Source organism: Miniopterus schreibersii, assembly GCF_964146895.1.
Source record: "Miniopterus schreibersii genome assembly, chromosome: 19".
Classification (NCBI taxonomy): domain Eukaryota; kingdom Metazoa; phylum Chordata; class Mammalia; order Chiroptera; family Miniopteridae; genus Miniopterus; species Miniopterus schreibersii.
The window spans coordinates 38,179,078-38,198,970 of NC_138119.1; the positions used below are offsets into that span (position 1 = coordinate 38,179,078).

At 56.1% G+C, this 19,893-nt stretch overlaps 1 protein-coding gene across 2 annotated transcripts in view; it reads right to left on the reverse strand.

The window, feature by feature from the left end:
* PBX1 (PBX homeobox 1) overlaps window positions 1-19,893 on the reverse strand; it is a 220,922-nt gene that overhangs the window by 26,517 nt on the left and 174,512 nt on the right. For both annotated transcript variants that reach the window (XM_081121850.1, XM_081121851.1), the window contains exons 3-5: window positions 14,125-14,369; window positions 8,124-8,314; window positions 2,156-2,291 (exon numbers count right to left, since the gene is read on the reverse strand). In XM_081121850.1, the coding sequence (XP_080977976.1) occupies window positions 2,156-2,291; window positions 8,124-8,314; window positions 14,125-14,369 (572 nt within the window). The remainder of the gene's footprint in view (window positions 1-2,155; window positions 2,292-8,123; window positions 8,315-14,124; window positions 14,370-19,893) is intronic.

A 19,893-nucleotide genomic window follows, 5' to 3' on the forward strand; every position in this document is an offset into this window, starting at 1 on the left:
TTGCCGATGCTGCCCTCTGTAGGTCACCCTCCAGGCAGCACTGGGACGCAGGAAGGGCTGAGAAGGTCAAGGGATGGACTTCAGATGGATTTTGGTGTGTGAGCACATTTTGATTTGAATCATGGGAGGACTCATTAGGATGTAGATTTACAAAGAACTGGTGACTTAAAACAATGGTTCAGAACCATAGGGTGGGACATAAAGAGATGAGCGCTAAAGAAAGAACAGCATTTTAGGGCAGGTGGAGCAGCAGATCCTCCAAGGCTGCGCGGGAGTGTCCGAGGAAGGAGGCGCTTGCAGAGGGAACGGCGCTGCGGACGGCCAGGCACGGGGCTCTCCCGGGCAGGGCTGTTGTCAATCAAGAGGGGAAGAAAGAAAGAAGGAGGCAGGGAGGCAGTTCAGAAGGCATCCCCTAGATGTGGGAACCAGGTGGAGATTTAATACAGCACGGGGTCCAAGGAACCACGGTTGGTGGATGGGGCAACTAAGGCCGGAAGAGAGTGAGTTCCCCGACCTCACAGTGACTCTTGGCCATGATCTCACAGACTGTCCCCTGGACTTGTTTGACAACAGTGGAGCAGTGTGGTTGCCATGGGGAGGACTGATGCTGCAGGGTGGGCGGAGAAGGACAGGGTGACACCTATGTAGTTCTTTTAATGGATAAGCTATTTGCACTTTGAGTTTCCACACAAAGGAAGTGAGGTTGCTGGAACAGGCCAGGCCCATCCGTTATGTGGATGAAACACAGACTGGTTCCCAGAGAGCTCCTGCTGTTTTCCAAAGGGACCCGGAATTTGGAATCCCAGAATCAGGATTCAGGTAACAGAGGATTCTGTGGCTGACACGTCCTGACTGGGAGTTGGTGGCGTGGCTCCCAGCTGGAGCCATTCCTCAAACACGTGGCAAACATAAAAAAAGTCAGTTCTCTTTCCTCATGGACAAAGGGTCTAGATTCAGAGAAGAAGGGTTAGAGACCCAGATGAAAAGAAGCTGCCTGTGTCTGACCCCTGGGGTCATACTTCTTGGGGTGGTCAGGACTGGAAATGGCCTTCCACTGGGTCAGAGCACCTAAGGGAGATCTGAGCTGAAAGGGGTCCATTCTTTCCACCTTCTCTTTCTGGAAGGTGTGGCTAATGCCGCTGCAAAATCACACAGCTTGGTGGGGAGCCCCTGGCAAGCTATCCACTGCAAATACCCCATGGGGAGTCTGAGTTCTGGCAAGGCCTAATTCTGCTTGGCTGGTCACAGGCTGGTGGGAGCGTGCCCTGCGGGGAGCAACAGAAGCCAGGGCTCGGTGCAAGGGTACAGATGCTCAGCTGGTACAAACGACTGGGAACTGCTCAGTGAGATTTCTCACTGCAGTGGGCCTGCTCCCCCTTCACCCCCTCTTATGGAAATATCAGTACATTTTGGTCTCTTGCATGTGGCATAATTCTGACAAAAACTTTCTCTAATAGAATTCAAAACTTTCCCTCCTGGTCCCAAGTAGAGATGGTGGTAGAATCAAGGTTCCGACTGAGTGAGAAGTTCGATAGAGCCTCTTACATGTAAACACCGCCTCCTCTCCTGCTCTACACGAATGCTAAAGACTCAGATACCCTGCATCTGTCCACATCAACAGGCACCTGCTACGGTCACAGCTCTCTGGGGAGGCGGCGCTCGGGGGTGCTGTGCGTGACTATACCATGGCAGTCACAGGACCTGTTAAAATTCCTGCACACCTGTGGCTACAGTGGGCATAAGAGAGAAGGCATTTCAGTCCTTCCACTTGGTTCCATCCCCTCACCTGTAGAGTTCCTGGGTTGGGCAGAACACGGGCTGAGGAACGGACTGTGCTTGAGAAACAACATGAGAAATGCAAATAACTTTCCAAGTTTAAACAGGAACCTTCCCGCTTGAAGCAGCAGGCGGTTGCTGGGAGGAGCCAAGCCCTGTTTTGCGCGCCCTCCACCTCGTCTTTGGTTTTGGCCGGTCCCTCTCCAGTTTCCCAGGCACTTACCAAAGCTCTGCATTTACACACTGCATGCGCCACCTGGGCCATCTCAGGGCTGCAGCTGCTCCAACTTGCAGGGCATGAAGCTGAGTAACGCCAACCTCCCAGTCCCTGCCCGGTGGCCACCCGGCCGGGCCGCAGGCTGGGCCTTTGGGTCCTCACCTGGGACACGGTGATGCCGCACTTCTTGGCTAACTCCTCTTTGGCTTCCTCACTGGGGTAAGGGTTGCTGAGATGGGAATAGAAATACTCATTCAGGATTTCCGTCGCCTGCTTGTTGAAATTCCGTCTCTTCCGCCTGCGTGGGAGAAAGGAACCAAATGAGACAACAAAACCGAATTCACACCAAATTCACACAAACAGGGAGAGAAGGGGGCCCTGGAGAAAGCCACTTTTTTGAGAGGAGACTGTGCGAAGGGGATGCCGAAACCATCACCAAACGCATCTGTTAAACACTGCACCGGGCCCAGAAGAGGGCTGGAGCGTGTTTACACACAGCGGGGTAAGCACGAGGTTTCAGACCATCTTGGCTTTGAGTCCTGGGCTAACTGAACCCCAGCCGGTGACTTGGGATGCTGATGCCTCTCTAAGCCTGCGCCTCCTCAGCTGACAGTGAGGCGCATCACAGGAACCTCGGGCGAGGGTAAGGGACAGCTAGCCCTCGGCACGTGCCTGCTGCATGGACCAGGCTGGGCACGGTGGGGACAGAGTGCTTCCCACCAGGTCCCAGGCACTAGGCCTGAGCCCTCACACAACCAATGCAAGTCATTCATTTTCCACAGCTAGTGAGGTAGAGATGGTCACGCCCAGTTCCCAACGGGGAGCTCAGTCTGAAGGTCACTCTGCCAACTCTAGTCCGCCTGATGTAAACCAGCCTTCCTTTCTGCACAGATCCCCCCCCAGGGAATCCCAGAGACTCTCAGCTGAAGTTCAAAGTAAGTTACCATTCTCTTTATTCTATCCCCATGCACCTGCAGGCATTTCCAAAAGGCATCTGGGAGGAGGGCCTGGAGGGACCCCGAGGGCTGGGCTCCTGCCCCGGAGGAAGGCACACTTCCTAGGTAAGGAGAGTGGCCAAGTTGCAAACCAGAAGCCCGCGCACAACATCTTTACTATACAGGGGGCAGAGGGGATGACGACTTTTTGAATAAGAGCATTTTTCTACCTTAAAAAAAGTGCTAATGGAACTACTTCAAAGTGAGAATTCCTTTACTGCCTCCTCTGGGAAGGTGAGGAGACCTTGGCTCACTGCAGAGCTGGTTGCCCTCCCACAGGAGGTGGGGCCCTCTTCCTTAAAGTAGTTCTATTAGCTCGTTGCCTTTCTTGCTTTTATCAAAAGCTTTTCCTTATTGACAAGATGCCTGAATGTCCCTGGGTACGTCAGGGTAGAATTTCCCAATTTAGCCAACAGAAAGCACGGAGCACCTTGCTGGACAGGAAATTCAGCTAATATTGTGTTTTCAGGGTCCCGCTTGGATTAATTAACACAATGAAGTGCCTGATTTTACTGGGCGAACACCATCTGTCCATAGGTATGAACCACATCTGTCCAGATTACACCAAGACCAAGTCGCTCTCCCAAATCACGATGAGTTTCTGGGTCACCCAGCATCAGAAATTGGAAAGACTGGACTAAAAACCCAACTAAAAAGTAGGCATGTGTTTGAAGCTCTGGCATGATGGGAATTTAGGAGGATCCTGTGGCTAACTAGGTCCCCAGGCCTGTCCTTACGTAGCCTCTGGCTTCCTCTTGGCCTAAAGAAGACAGTTGTTTGGGGGCTGGGGATCTGAACTCCAAAGGCTGTGCGACCTGGGAGAGCCTCGCTCACTTGTTTGCACTAACATTACAGTGTGTTTTTGTGACTCATCCAACTGAGCTGGAAGGCAGCCTCTCGGGAACGAGAGGATGGCCAGGGACGAGCGGACAGCTGTTCCCACTCGCTCCTCCCTGCGTCAGGCAACTGACCCAAGGTGGTCTCGGCTCCTTGGTGGACCTATTCAACACCCCTTCCCTGCTGTCTCAGCCTCGGGCCTGAGAAAGCCCAGGATTAGGAGTTTTCAGAATTTCAGGGAACCCAGTGAACATATACCCTCCCGACAAACGGCTCCTTGAGCTGAGACACTTAGGTGCTTAGCTTTGGCTTCACGTGTTTCCGTGAAGCGATGTCAAGCCGATCAGAAACTAGGTTTCAATTTAAGAAATGTGAACCTGGATTAAATATTACAGGATAAGTGCAGTATTTTAGGGACAAAACTTTTAGAATCTGAGTGATCTGAGAGTAGTACATATAGGCACTGTGGAAATATGTTGCTAAGTACCATATGTGCTGTCCCCTGCCCTAACCCTAACCACTAACCCTAACCAACTGGCCCTAACCCTAACCCTAACCACTAACCCTAAACCCAACCCTACCCTTACCCTATCTATAACCCTAACCCTAACCACTAGCCCTAACCCCAACTCTACCCCAACCCTAACTATAACCCTAACCCTACCCCTAACCTTAACACCTAACCTTAATCCTACCCCTAACCCCAGCCCTAAACTTAACCCCTAACTCTAACCCTAACCCTACCTCTAACCCTAATCCAATTTCAAAATGTTCACTGACACAGTTCAGGAGTTCCAGGGGGTCCATCCCGTCCCTGGTGCCCCCTTCCCCTGAATCTGACACCGGCACACAGCTCATCCAGCCACACCGCAGGCGCCCCGTTCCCCAAAGACACTCGCACTGCACGCTCTCTGCCGCTTCGCACCACCGCGCCCTTCTTGCCCCAGCGCTGGCGCAGGTGTCTGTCTCCCCAGCGGCTGGGCAAATCCCCATGGGAGGAGCCACGTTTCACTCTTATCTGAGACCCCAGGGCTGAACACGCAGCGCTCGAGGGCGCACTCGAGTCAGTGATGCCGCGGACACTGGGTCGCGTTGCCTCCCGCGGCTCTCGCTTCTCTAACATCGTGCTCCTCTGAGACACAGGACTACCTGCCCACCCGACTCTCCGTCATCACGGGGGCTGGCAGGTACGCCCCACGAGCTCACCTGCGGCTTTGTGTGGAGTCCTAGGAGTCTCTGTCCCACGAGATGAGCTCCCTGAAGGCCGGACCCATATATGGGCTTTCACCTTTGTTGTTCCAATGGCTAGTAAGCATGGGCAATGCGTGAGTACTCCACCCGATAGTAAATCACGGAGCCGGTGGAGCAGAGCCCCTGGACGTCTGGCCTCTTACCTGCCACCCTCCCCTCTGCTGATTCATTTTCTGCTGTCCCCTCTAACAGGGGTGAGGTGCGACGGACGCTTCTAACCATGTTCACGCTCCTCTGTTCTCTCCAGCAAAATGTTATCGAAAAAAGTCAAATTGTTGCTACACAATCATTGAGAGGGTGCATCTGCTCTGTTTATAGAGCTCAGGTTCGCTCACTTTTACAGCCCAAGGCGGGTGGTGATGAATGATCGAACAAATGAGAGAATGGACGGATTTTAAAGTTATAATTTCCTGGCACAGTTAAGCCAGTGTAAGGACGAAACCTGGGCCAGAGCTCAGCTGCGTGGGGAAGGCGGAACCCTACGGAGGCCCGCGAGGACCCCGCTGCTCAGAGCCTGAGGGCGGGTGGACTGTGGAAATGACAGGCTGCCATTCCTCTGCTTTGGCTATAATCAGCGGATTTAAGTCTGTGAAAAGGGAGAATCAGGTTAAAGCTTAAAATGTCAAGATTCTCCTGCGGGCCGCACTGTGGGTCCCTGTGGAGAGGGTGGCTTCTGGGAGCTGGCACCTCCCTCCTCAGTCACAAGGAATGGATTCTGCTCACACGGGAACGAGCCTGGGAGACAACCTGCGCCTCAGATGAGGTCACAGCCTCAGAGGGTACCGGGCTCACAGCTCTGGACGCCTGATGACAGGAACTGTGAGATAATGGCTGTGCTGTGTTTTCCCACTAAGTCTGGGCATGTTAGGTGACAAGAGAGAACAAACATGGGGGGCTACACAGTACAGCAGGAACACCCGAGCCTACAGGTGCATGACAAACACTAGTCCTGTTGCTGGACTACACCCCCTTGCATTTTATCATTTTTGATGGAGTCTTTCACCGACGAGCCCTGCCCACCCACAGCGTGCTGAGCAGGGACCCCAGCAGCAAGCCTGTCTCCCTCTGCAGGTGCCTGCAGCCGGCGGACCCACTGCAGCCCAGGGAGCAGGGCTTCACCTGCCCCGGTCAGGAGCTTGGCAGACACCAGTGTCTGAGCTCAGGAAGCCACTTGCTCAGCCGTGGGGTGGCATCTGGGGTTCTATTCTTTCACTGATACCTTCAGCATAAAGGGTAAGAATGACGACACTTGGATTAGCTGTTCTCACTAGGTCCTTGGCTCAGAGGCGGTGATTCAAAGGTTGCAGCCAAAGCAGGAAAGACACCCTTGAAGGGGTCATCCTTCTGGTGCCAAACGGAACAACTGAGGCAAAGTGGTGGAGGGAAAGGAGCTGGCTTTGAGTCTGACCCTGAACTGGGTGAGCAGTTACGGCAAGGACAGGTCCCGTGACACAATGACTTCACTTTCCCTTCTCCCTGATCCCTTTCTTGAAAAGAACTCAGTCTGGACCCAAATTTTCTTTTTTTCAGTATCTGCCAACATAAATACCAACACCAGCATTTTAACGAGGGGCGTTGCCATGGGGATGGCAGAGTGGTGGCTGCACACAGGGAGGGACCCAGACAGAGGCCACCAGACACTGCACATTGCACTGTGAGGAAGCTTTAGAGAAGCCAGGCTGGTGGCTGGCGGGGAGAGGCTCAGGGTCCTGCCTCAGTGGGGGATTTTGGCATCCCCAATTCATCGCCACGCCCAGCCGGGAAAAGCGATCTTCAATTTTACTTTCTATTGGAAATTCTACTGACCCAGAGACACACTGCTGGCTGGCATTCTCCTGTTTTGTTCAAAACACACTGAGTGAAAGGGAGTTGAGGAGAGGCCAGGCCTGTGGGCTGCAGAGACCATAGTGGTGAATAGAGATAAAAACAGGAGTCTGGCGGTGAAAAATTCAGACCCACTTGTGTCTGATAAGACCATGCTCATGAATCGGCATAGCCCTGGACACAAAGAACATTTTAATAATAAAAATAATAGACTGGGATTATCCTCAGAAACCGACATAATGATTGTGAAATCGGCCTACGCAGAAGATGCTACCTGAAGACAAGTGAGGCCATGCCATGAGAGGTGTCTGCGCGGTCGGTTCCCGGATGTGCGTCTGCAGGAGGGGAGCACCGCCCTCACCCCTTACAGGCTGGAGGCCAGACACCAGAGAAGCCCAGCATTTGCCCGAATCCTTCGGTCTGGAGAGGAGGGGGGCTGAGAACCAACCGGTGCCTTATCGTCTGCGCAGTTTCTGTCTTAAAGGACCTTTGTATTCACGGTTTCAATGGAATTCTTTGAACTCACAGCAAGTCCTGAGCAGCAATGCCAGACAGAAACATCAAACCTCGAGGGAAAGTTTGGCCCCTCAGACCAGCCCCCGCCCTCCTGTGCCCCAGGACCTTGTCTTATCCGCCTGTTCTCAACCTTAGCCCAGAGCGTGGGATGTGGTCATCGGCCTGCATACGGCGTGGAGAGGATCCCAGCTCCCAAACAGCACTGTCTGTCCTGGAGAATACGTGCCATGGCCACGGCCACATGCTAGTGAGACCCAATGGGCCCTGTAAAGGAGGTCCCTGCCCTGGCAGGTGGCTCAGTTGGTTGGAGCATCTTCCCAATACTCCAAGGTTGTGGGTTTGGTCCCGTCAGGGCACATACAAGAAGCAAACCAATGATGCATCAATGGACAGAACAACAAATCGATGCTTCTCTCTCTCTCTCCCTTCCTCTCTCTATAATCAGTAAATTAAAAAACACGAAGAGGTCCCCAGTGGTAGGGGACTACAAGTCCTATCTTTGCTGTCATTGTTGCCAAGTCACCTTTGCTCTTGGGATAAATGTCACCCCTCTAGCCCATGTTTCCTGAAGCTCTAGTCTCACAGCTGTCCCTTCCTGACCCATGGTCCTTCCCTGGCTGCCACTGGTGAAAACTGGGCCATGAGTGGGACCAGCCATGGTCACAGCCCCTTAGCGTCTCTCCCAGAGGCCAGCGTGGGCGACTCACCTCGCGTCCAGGAACCGGGAGCGCAGGATCATGACGGCCTCACAGGTGCTCTGCTTGAGCTGCATCTGGATGGAGCTGAACTTGCGGTGGATGATGCTGACCATCCGCTCAATCTCCTTTGGTGAGATGGGCCGGGTCCGGCTCTGCTCGCGCAGCAGGTTCATCACATGGGTGGTGAACTCGTTGCAGGCCTGGAGGGGACAGACATGGCACGTTGAGGGGCCCCTGATGGATCTGTGTGGCTGCTCCAGGGATGCGTGTGTGCGGGGAGTGAAACGGCTCATTGGTGGCTTTGTCAAATTGGAGGGACAAACTAAGTGACGGCCTGGAACTCCTTCCAGGCTTTGGACACTAACTTTTGGTCACATATAGATTTCAAGAGAAAAGAAAATTCTTAATCATTTTTTTGATCTGTTTTTTACAATTTTACTATTGTAAAAAACAAGAACATAAATTCAGTGTAAAAAAACACATCACAAACCTTCACCCTGATGTTCACAGCGACAGAGTTTGGGGTCAAATAAGAACCTCCCGCCTTGCCCGTTACCTCTATATGGAAGAGCAGCAGCATGGGTGCTAACTTTCTCAGTGATCCATTTCTACTTGTATTTTATTTTAAGGAACCCTCCTTGCTGGCCTTTGGAGATCCCCTATTTCTGTGACACAAGGAGACTCCATCCGAGGAGGCCTCACACAAACAGCATCACCAGATGACAGGATTCAGGGCTCGTCCTGTAGTCGGGAGCCTCGAAGGGTGTGACCAACATGCCCTCAGCTCCAGGCGTGAGCTGAAGATCATTTTCCCAGCTCCTGATTTTACAGTTGGGGAAACATGGCCCAGAGAGGTGGAGGGCCCTTTCCCAAGCCACAGAGCAGAAAGCAGCCGTAAGGCAGAACCTGCACACTTGCCGTTCATCCAGCCAGGGGCTCGTCCTTTCCTGGAGTGCGAACCAGCCTCTCTGACCCCCCTGCCCTTTCTTTCAGTTACTGTTGTTATCATCTGTGGCTGGGTTTTCCCAGCTCGGCATTCAATAAAGCATCTATTCACAGGTGAACTCGGCAATGTTGTCAAAGCGGATGGGATTTGTAACGGAAAAGGCAACAGGCTGCTTTGAGAATCCATGAACTAAGGACTCGGAGGGTCCAGCCTAATCTTGACAAGAGAATGCGTTCACTAAGGACAACCTGCAGGGCCACGTGTCTGCAGCACGCAGCCGTTTGTCAGCAGTGCAGTAACAACAGCACAGTTACTGCCTGTTCTCTGAGCCAGGCTTTGAGGCTGGCCGGCCAAAGGTACATAGAGAGGAGTTGCTGGGCTGCGCCTACGTGGGGACTGGGAGGCTGCCTCTGACCTGCCTCCTGCAGATCCGGGCAAATCTTTTCACTACTCAGAGCCTCCTTTGTTCATCCGGGTGGGTGTGATCCTTCCCACCCCTCTGAGGAGCCTGGCAGTGCCCACCATGCCCTGTGGGGAGCAGGTCTCTCATGGGAACACGGCAGGAGGCCACAGAGGAGCATGGACGCCTCCGGACTCACTCAGCTGTGGGCCTTTGGAAGTTCCCTAATGTCTGTCTTTGTCTTTCCTCTGTGTGACATGGGGGTGACAATACCCACCTCTCATGGGGAGCATGAACGGAGTTACTGTATGTGTGTCTGGCCATATAAACATGTGTCATGGTCTCTTCAAAAGATTGATACCTTAGAAATCCAGCCTATTATCACAACTGGGTAAACTTCTCCAGGCCTCAGTGTCCCTACTGGTAAAAATAAGGGGTTCATGGGTACTTTCCACTCTGTAGACATGTGGGGAAGACACATTCATGGGTGATCAGGGCCATGCATCCTGCTCTCCAGTGAAGAGCTACCATAGAAACACATGCCTGTATTTTAAGTCTCTTCTTCCCTGAACTACCCCACCCCTAACTGTACAAAAAACGGGGAGGGAATAAACCCAGGCAGTGAGCTGGTTGGGATTCCAGGAGGCTCAGGACAGGGGCTGCAGAGTTAGGGTACAGCGAGCATCCCAGCCTGCAGTCCCCCTTCATGAGGCCACATGAGGAGGCCCTGCCAAGTGGGCTGCCCCCGCCCCCGCCGAGCTACAGGGCTCGGCTAAAATTAATGTGCTTCATTGCAGAGAATACAAATACTCACACGATCTGATGTTATTCAGGGCACTTTACCCAGGGCCCCTCCTGCCCGGCCACAAACAGTGGAGTCCTCCACCCACTGCTGAGCAGCAGGGAGACAGCTGCTGGCCAGCTGTTCGGACACGCAGCCGACAGCTCACAGCGTTCCAAGTCCACGTCCGACGGACAGAACATCACGACCCAGATCTCTCCGGACCTCGACTGCCCACTCCTTTTCCTCCATCCCCCTGGCGGCTGGGCTGCTCCCAGTACCGTGGATGGCGGGTTACAACCACCAATCAGTGGAACCCTCACGGCTGGCGGCTCCCAGACGGACAGGACTGCTGGAGACGGTCCCTTCCCGGAGCCAGTGCTGTGGCGGCCCCAGGGGTGGGGGGATTTCTGAAAGGATGTGTCCCATGTGCCAGCCCAAGGTGGGTTCTGGAAGCGGCGAACAGAGGAAGAGCCCTCCGAGAAAGTCTTGCACAAGGTCCGGGAGTGGCGCTAACATCCTGCTCTCTGCTGGGCACCTTCTTCCCTGAATCCTTCCCGCTGGATGAGGCATCTCCTTGAGGGCTGCAGCTGGGATTGACCTGGCCCAGCCTGGATCAGCCCAGAGACTCAGCCCGTCCACGTCCCAGCAGCACTGTTTACAGAAGCTGGGGAGCCCTGCAAAGCCATGGAGCCCCATTTTCTAAAACAACATCATGTGGACCAACACCCAGGTTTCTGCCATTGTGGTTTTATCTGTTAGAACATGCCAGCTCGCCCAGCCTCAGCCTCCAGGATGGCCCGCCGAAAAGCCGAAGCCTCAGGGTGAAACAGTGGCTGAGCAGGCAGTTGTGTGTTTTTTGAGGGGAGGGGTGAGGAGGGCTCTGGATCATATGGGGAAGCTGATTGATCATCTGGTTATCTACCACCAACATACTAAAAATAAAAGAATACACACAAAAAACAAAAGCAACTATTAAAGAGTCAATTTGATCAGCTAACACAATTTCCTCTACCAAGGCTTCCAATTTTTCAAAAGGCTGCCACAAGGAATGGTTACAGAAAGATGATCTATCTCTCAGACAGACCAGCTAGAAAGTTAGGGGCACAATCTCCCTGCAGCCTGCTATTTACTGTAATTAACAATACAATGCTATTAATACGGGATTAAGCACCAGAGTGTGCACTCGGGCCTCACCCAGAATGCATTCTAGTTGGTGGCCACGCGGATAAAGCGACAATCGCTTAGTACTTGTGAAGAACAGGAACTGAGGCCGTTCCTGCCACACTCACTCACACATGCTCAATGATGGAGTTTCCCTGAAGTTCCCGGCTCCCAACGCCTTTGTTACTTGGCACAGGCACACGTCCGTGAGAACATTTTATCCCAGTCTCCCTGCCGGTGCAAGAAACCAGCCCGCGGAAGTAACGGAGGACAGGCTGGCTCCTTCGTGTCCAGAGGAGCTCACGCTCCGCACAGAGTGGGGTCAGTGCCGCTCCCGGAAGTGCCAAAAGCTGGACCCTGGGGCAACCCTGCCCCATCCGACGTGTGACCAGACACATCAGCTAACCTCTGACCTCCGTGTCCTCGCCTGTATCAAGCAGGGATGGCGACAGGGCCTGTCCTGGGCCCACCCACAGAATTAGTGAGGAGCCAGTGCGACTATGTCCTGGTGCCCTCGCTGGGTGAGGACAGAGGAGCGGCGGGCTTAACCAAGAAAAAGCCAGTTCGATGCTGGCGTCCTGAGCTGAGAACAAAGCCAGTTCTCAACACCTTCCATTCTAGTTACGGGTTTAGTGGGGGAGCTGCACTCTGGGCTCTTCTAGTGCCCCTGGGGTTTGGCATGAGTTACCTGGACGGCAGGCCAGGAAGGCTTAGTGGTGAAGGCGAGGGAGGAGGGAGCCAGGGCCGGCTGGGGACCTCTGTGGGAAATGGCCCCCTGCATCCTCCCAAGTTATCCATTGCTCAGGCAGACTCTGGGCTCTAGCGCGCAGGTCTGGTGGGGATGCCCCCGTGGCTCAGCGGCTCTCCAGTCAGATCCCTGGGGGTCAGGAGACGCCCACGAGCCAGCACTGTGGCAAGAGCGCGTGTTCTTCCCGAGACGGTGAGGGGCGATGGCACACAGGCTCTCACACCCTGCTCCCCACCCGGGGCCTCCCACACGCGTCTGACTGCACCACGTGTGGCTTCTGCTCCAGCACGACCCTCCCATCCCACAGAAGGGACCTGGGAGAAACCCACGCAGAGGTAGACGGCACAGCACTTCACTCTGGATTTTCAAACCGTTTATCAAGATGGCATTTGCCTTCTACCTCAGCAGTCTCCATGGACGGGGGGGAGGCCCCCACCTTCTGCTCTCTCTCCCTCTTCTTTTGGGATCAAGAAAGAAAAGAGTGTGAGAAACCCGGCAACTCGACGGGAGGAAGTCAACTGTGGGCTTCAGGACAAGGCTGCCCCCACCGAGGGGACAATACCCGTCCCTGTCAGGGAAACGGCGGGCGGCTGGGGTTCCTTAGGGGTCCCGGAAAAGCAGGCTGCGTGCCGTCCCAGGGCAGCTTGAGGTGTGGGTGTGGGTGTGCGTGAGATTGTGTGAGGGTGTGTGTGTGTGAGGATGTGCATGTGTGAGTGAGAGCGTGAGTGTGGGAGCGGGCACATGAGCAGGGGTGAGTGAGAGCGTGGGAGCGGGCGTGTGAGGAGGGTGAGTGAGCGTGTGGGAGCGGGCGTGTGAGGAGGGTGAGCGGGAGCGGGCGTGTGAGGAGGGTGAGTGAGCGTGTGAGAGCGGGAGCGGGCGTGTGAGGAGGGTGAGTGAGTGTGTGAGAGCGGGAGCGGGCGTGTGAGGAGGGTGAGTGAGTGTGTGAGAGCGGGAGCGGGCGTGTGAGGAGGGTGAGCGTGTGGGAGCGGGCGTGTGAGGAGGGTGAGCGTGCGGGAGCGGGCGTGTGAGGAGGGTGAGCGTGTGGGAGCGGGCGTGTGAGGAGGGTGAGCGTGTGGGAGCGGGCGTGTGAGGAGGGTGAGCGTGTGGGAGCGGGCGTGTGAGGAGGGTGAGTGAGTGTGTGAGAGCGGGAGCGGGCGTGTGAGGAGGGTGAGCGTGCGGGAGCGGGCGTGTGAGGAGGGTGAGTGAGTGTGTGAGAGCGGCAGCGGGCGTGTGAGGAGGGTGAGTGAGTGTGAGAGCGGGAGCGGGCGTGTGAGGAGGGTGAGTGAGTGTGTGAGAGCAGCAGCGGGCGTGTGAGGAGGGTGAGTGAGTGTGAGAGTGGCAGCGGGCGTGTGAGGGTGAGCGTGCGGGAGCGGGCGTGTGAGGAGGGTGAGCGTGCGGGAGCGGGCGTGTGAGGAGGGTGAGCGTGCGGGAGCGGGCGTGTGAGGAGGGTGAGCGTGCGGGAGCGGGCGTGTGAGGAGGGTGAGCGTGCGGGAGCGGGCGTGTGAGGAGGGTGAGCGTGCGGGAGCGGGCGTGTGAGGAGGGTGAGCGTGCGGGAGCGGGCGTGTGAGGAGGGTGAGCGTGCGGGAGCGGGCGTGTGAGGAGGGTGAGCGTGCGGGAGCGGGCGTGTGAGGAGGGTGAGCGTGCGGGAGCGGGTGTGTGAGGAGGGCGCGCAGGGCCCTGCAGGGAGAGGGCTCTGAAGCTGGCACACCCCCACGCGCCGCTCTGCGGAGCCTTCCCGCCGCTCCATGTGGCTCCTGCGGCGCCGGGACGGCCTCCCCTCCAGGGCCGCAGCTCTGCCACGACCGCCGGCCCCACGGGCCACGGGCCGCGCGTCGGGGGCGGAGCCCAAGTGTGCGCGGCGCCAGGTCCCCGCGGCCGCGCTGTCCCGAGGGAGCCGCCCCGCCCGGCCTGTGGACAGGGCCGCGAGCCGGCCCCAGCCCCGAGGGGCCGCAGCCCCCAGCCCGGCCTCACCTGCTCGTACTTCTCCAGCTCCGTGTGGTAGATCTGCCGGATCTGCGACAGCTTCGCTCGGTAGTCCGAGTGCTCCACCGAGTTGTCGGAGCCGGCCCCCCCGGAGGCCGCCGCCGCCGCCGCCGCCGCCGCCGAGCCGCCCCCCTTCTCGGGGCCCGCCACGCCCTCGGCCAGCAGCATGTTGTCCAGTCGCATCAGCTGGGGGTCGGTGGGCTCCTCTTCCTGGGCGCCCCGGATGCTCAGCACTGCAGGAAGAGGGGCGTTGTTAACGGTGACCCCGCGGAGGAAACGGAAACAGAGTATCAGCGGCGTCCCTGGGCGGAGCGCCCGGTCAGCGCCACCTGCCGTCCGGCCGGCGAAGGGCTGGGGGCGCTGCCGGGGGACGACCGCGCCCCAGACCCGCCCGCCCAGAGGCGCGCGCGGCCGCGGGACCCGGGCGACAGTGTTTTGTGGGGACAGGCTCTTTTTGGGGAAATCTGAGCGCGTCCTGTGGATGGTGGTGGTGGCCGTAGAATGTGAATGTACTTAATGCCACTAAGCTGTGCCCTTGAAAATGGCTGAAACGGTAAAGTGTATGTTATGTGAACCTTACCACAAGAAAATAAATTTCAAGACTACAAAAAATTAATTGTAATAATGTAATTTTCGCTTTTGTCCCCAAACCGCCAAAATTTAAGGGAAGCAAAAACATTTCCTTCTTTGGTTCTAATTCTAGATTTCTGTGAGTTTGTGGTTTAAGCTCTGACTTTGTAATAGTTGATCAGCCTAAAATTTCATTTCCCAGTGACCTAAGTCGGGGAGCCCAGTTCACCTGGAGTGAAACCTGACGTCACCCCTGGACTGCCAAGCGGAGAGTCTGGACCGGCCGATGGCGGCTGGCCCCGAGGCAGAACGTGTCCTGTTGGGGACACACTGGGGCTCGGCCCTGTTGGAACATGGGGGGGGCGCCCTTTGAACAAGCTTGTCAGGGACTCAGAGAAGCTGGGGTTCTGGAAGGATGGGCGGCTCGTCAACAAGATGGGCTCCTTTTATTAAAATGCTGACCACCAGGGGACCTGGGGCTTGGAAGCAGTGGGTGGGGAGATTTAGTCAGCAGAGGAGCTGGGCGGTTCCTTCACGCGTCACACAACCAGCTGTGAAGTAACCCGCTCATCCGCACCAGCCAGGGCGGGCAGCCAGGCCTGTTGGGAGGGGACCTGAGAAGGCCTTCCAGTGAAGAAACACAGAAACCATTCTGGGTGGGGTAGGGGAGGAGGGGAGTGACCAAGGCGCAGGCGTCCCGAGTGCGTTCACACTCTGGGGACAGGCTGAGTCCCTGTGACCAGGGAGGTATGAGGCTGGACCACTGGGGGAGGCAAGAGCTGATCCAGGGTGGGGAGTGTCTGGTGAGCCCGTGGGGTTGCCAGGGAAGGGATACGAGCTCAACTTGAGAAGACACACAGATATCCAGGGTGGTCCATCCTGGGTCACGCAGCTGTGCCTACGTGCTCCCGGCTTCTCACAGACAGGCGAGAAGCCACCAGAATAGTGGTTCACGGGGAAATCCAACCCCCGCAGGGTCGCACTCAGAAAGCAGGGGATAGCCAAGTGCAGTGTCGAGCCACGTGGACCAGTGGTGGCGGTCAGAGCAGAGGTGAGGAGGCCTGAGAGAGCAACATCGATTGGCTGCCTTCCATATGCACCCTGACGGGAAATCGAACCCACAGCCTTTCGGGACAATGCTCTAGCCAACTGAGCCTCCCGGCCAGGCCCACTTCCTCTTTAAAGAGTCAGAAAGCACAGCTACGCACACACTCCACACGCTGACCTAAGTACATTTCTCCTGGTCTGGACATCGAACTGGTTTTAAATAAAACAAGGAAGGGGATTGTCTATGGCTGGGAAGGGACACTGGAAGCCCTGCCGCCACGGAGGGTCAGATGGTCTCAGGGTGTGAGGCCCTTTCTACGTGGGCATTTTTCACCCTTGAGTATGAAGGATCCATTTAGTTGGGGGGGGGTGTGTGTGTAAAAAACACACAGTAAAAGTGTTAGCATTTCACTTAGATTCTATCCTTTTATGAGTCCTATGAAAATACTTTTAAACGAGAAATTAGGATCCACTAAAATTTAATGTAATTGGTTTCTAAATGTAGACAATAAGAAATTGGTATGATAAAAATAGAAGGTACCACACTATAAATGTTGATGGCTCAAGTAAAAAATTCCAGAGAAAAAAGTGTGCCTATGGGAACAGCGAGAACAAGAGAGCCTCCCCCACTCGGCTGCCTGGAAGGTGCTGGCTCCACGGCCCCGGCTGCGCATGTGGGCGAGGGGGCAGGGGCACACGGACATCTGTGCCCACTACAGACGGGGATGGGGCTGATATGGAAACTGGCCAGTTGAAAAATCCCGCCAACATTAAATAAATAAATGAGAAGGGTGAATAATCTCCGTAGAACCGACGCTACCCATTTATGGCTCAAAGCCGGCACTGGTGAGTTGGAGACAAAATGATTATTTAAAAGGTCCCTTTTGTCTCCGGGCACCATGCAGGACTCAAATGAGCGATCGCCAGGCCACTGGAGATGTTAACACTCACCCTCCAAGATCCAATTTGAGCGCGGAGCTGTGACCTAATGCAGCAGCCATCACATCCGATCAGGTCCGCGACCCTGACGGCGGCCCCGCCCCGCGCTCCCAGCCCAGCAGCCTTCACGGAGCAGGTTTTAAAGGGCAAACCCCCTTTCCGCCGGTGCGCCCGGGAGTCCGGCCCGCGCACACTCGCCGCTGAAAATGTCACCCACTGCCCTGGATTCGATTCACAGAGACGTCCCTGACAGGAGACACCACCCTTTTGGTCATAATTCTTAAAAGAGGAGTTTCCTTCTCACAAGTCTAGCCCCTCATGTAAGAGACGGGTCAAGGCAGGTAAGTGATTTATAAAGAAATTGTCACACGCCCTTTACGAAGCATTGGACATCACATCTGCTGCTGTCTTCGCTGCCCTGGGGTTAATTCTAGGGTAAAATTCCCAAGATAAGAGAACCATCACAGCTCGAATTCCCACAGTTCTTACCTTGCTTTTCTTCACACAAGAGGAACACCCCCCCAATGCAAAGGCACGTTCAGGATCCCAGGCGGGCGGCCTGGGGCCGAGGTTTCGTCCCGGCCTGAGCTGTGACGGGTCCGGAGCAGCTCCGGGCAGGCCCACTAGAGGGCACTGTTTTGTCACCAAGGACAGGTGGGCTGGGAGGCCGGCAGCTGCCAGCCCCAGGTTAGCTGCCCCGCTGGATTCACATCTGTAGGTGGGGAGGGGGCCCGGCCCACAGAGAACACTGTCTTTGGACGCGGACAGCAGGGCAGGGACCCAGACCGGGGCCAAGCGATGGAGAGCAGGGAGGTGCTCGGGAGAGGGGGAGGCAGCCTCCCCGGGTGCAGCCCCCACGCTCTCTGGTCAGTCTCTGCTCGACGTGAAGGCAGGAGGCTTACCCACCATGAGGGTGTCCCCGTCCACCAGCCAGGCTTCACGACCTACAACCAGGAGGAGAGCTGGGAGGGTGGAGCTCTCGGGGCCTCACCCCAAGGCTGCTCTGCCTCCCGCCCCGTGCAGTGGTCAGAACTTGGGGGTGGAAATGTGGTCTCCATGCAGTTTTACAAAAAGAGCAAAGTGCTCGCCTCCTGAAATACCGGTTATTTTTTTATTTGTTCATGAAGAACTTGCACACCTCGACTTGAAAAGGTGAAGGGATTTTCCAAAGTCACAGAGCAGAGAACTGAGGACACAAAGGCATAGCAAACGGGCAGAGCCGGACTGAGTCTGGGTCCTAGACACTCCAGCTTGGGCTCCACACACCACGTGTGGCTCTGTGGGTGTGCAATTGATTCTGTGTGTGTGTGTGTGTGTGCACAGACACACACAGACTCAGACACAGACACGCTATCCCTTGATGCCCAGGCCTTGACTGGTCCCTCAGGGAGAAGACAACCAGAAATGAGGCAGGGAAGGGAGAAGTTCACACTGACTTCTGAATTTCTTTAAATTCCTGCAAACACAATGGAGCCCTCTGAGGAACTCTTGGTTCACGAACACATCCCTGACGGAGCACCTACAGGTGCCAGAGTGAGGTGGGTGCTTGGATTTCCACGACGGGCCAGCATGGGCTTCAAGATGCCGCCAGTTTCTATGCCCAGGACCCTCACACTTCACACCAGCTTCCCTGAGGCCAGGGGAGGCCTGCAGCTGCCGGAGAAGGTGCTGGGGATGGCTGGTGACCAAACACGACCCAAGGGGCGGACCCCTCACCCCTTTCCTCCAGTTCCTTTCATCTCCCAGAAGTGAGCGCAGTGACACCACAAACCAGAGGCTCCTCCCGCCACCTGGGAAGTGACTGACGCTCATTCCTCTAAACCGAAGGTGGACTGAAATCTCGTCCTGAAGCTCTTTACCCTCATTCTCAACCCCCCATTTGTTTGATGGAAAAATTCCTTCTTGTGGGTTCTACAGAGTTTCTCCTTCAATCGAAAGATTAACAAATTCAGTTCCTAAAGTTTACAGACCAGCAGCAGAGACGGTGCCCGTCAGAGTGTCCGGTGGGCAGGGGAGGGGCAGGCACACCTTCGGCTGTCCGATGAGAAGTCCAAGGCCACAGAACCTTCTGGCACTGAAACCCCTGCGCGACTGTCTCTCGGCCCTTCCTAAGCTCAGGGACTCTGAGGTGGGACCCACAGGTCTAGGGCCTTAGGGGGCAGCCGGCAGTGTAGACACAAAACCCGACGCCCTCCAGCCCTTTCAGCTTCTCTCCTTGGGCTGGTCAGCAGGTAGATCACGCTAGGGGACCGGAGGGCAGCGGCTCCACCGCGGGGTCTAGGACGCCTCACCTTTCATCCCACAAGGATCGGGGAGCACGTCCTCTGTGCCAGCGCCGTGCTGAGTCTCAGGAGGACGGGGGCCTGCTCGGAGCTGATCGGTGCCGGGCTTGTCCCCGGTTCACCGCCAGCCACCGCGCTGGGCTCTCCGTGAGGTCCCAGGGCAGGGGTTTGGGTGAGTTTCTTGGTTTAGTTTCCGGGTCTTTTACAGAGAAACTTGCCGACGCTTCCCGCCATCCCCCTCCCTGGGCTGGGCATCAGCAGCTCTGGTCACGTGAGTTCTCGGCTTCCCAGGACATGCTCAGCCACGGATCCCATTCATGCTCCCCGGCCTGGCACACAGGCCCGCGTGGACCAGCGGGGAGACACAAGGCTCATGTGCCTGCAGCAGGCTCCTGCCTTCTCGGGTGGGTGCTGGGTGCCGGGTGCCGGTGCTGGGCAAGGGGCCCGGGCCTCAGTGGCTCAGGCTTTGCCTCAGCTTCCGAGCCCCTCTTCCTGAGAGGAGCTGCAGGGGACTCCACTCGACGTGGGCCAGCCTGCCACGCCAGAGGGGAGGGAAAGCCCTCGGGAGGGCCAGGCCCGGGGAGAGGCCGAGATCCCACGAGGGACATGGCACAAGAAACAGTTCCCTGCCAGGCTGTACAAACAAAGCATGAGAAGTGTGTCACTCTGGTCAGCTCACTGTGTGTCCCCTGGACACGGAAGCTTCCCAACAATGGTAGTTTCTAAGGGAAGTGACCAGGGAGAAAACAGGAGAAATTTCTCAATATTCCTGCACCTTGAGATGGAAGTATTTTGTGGCTCAGTCTCAATCAGGCACCTGCTTCCCTGTGAGAGCGAATTCACGAGAGATTTCCTCTAACGGCCCCCAGAATGTAAGTAGGGGCCCAGGGTTCTCCTGCTGGCCAAGGGGCATGGCGCA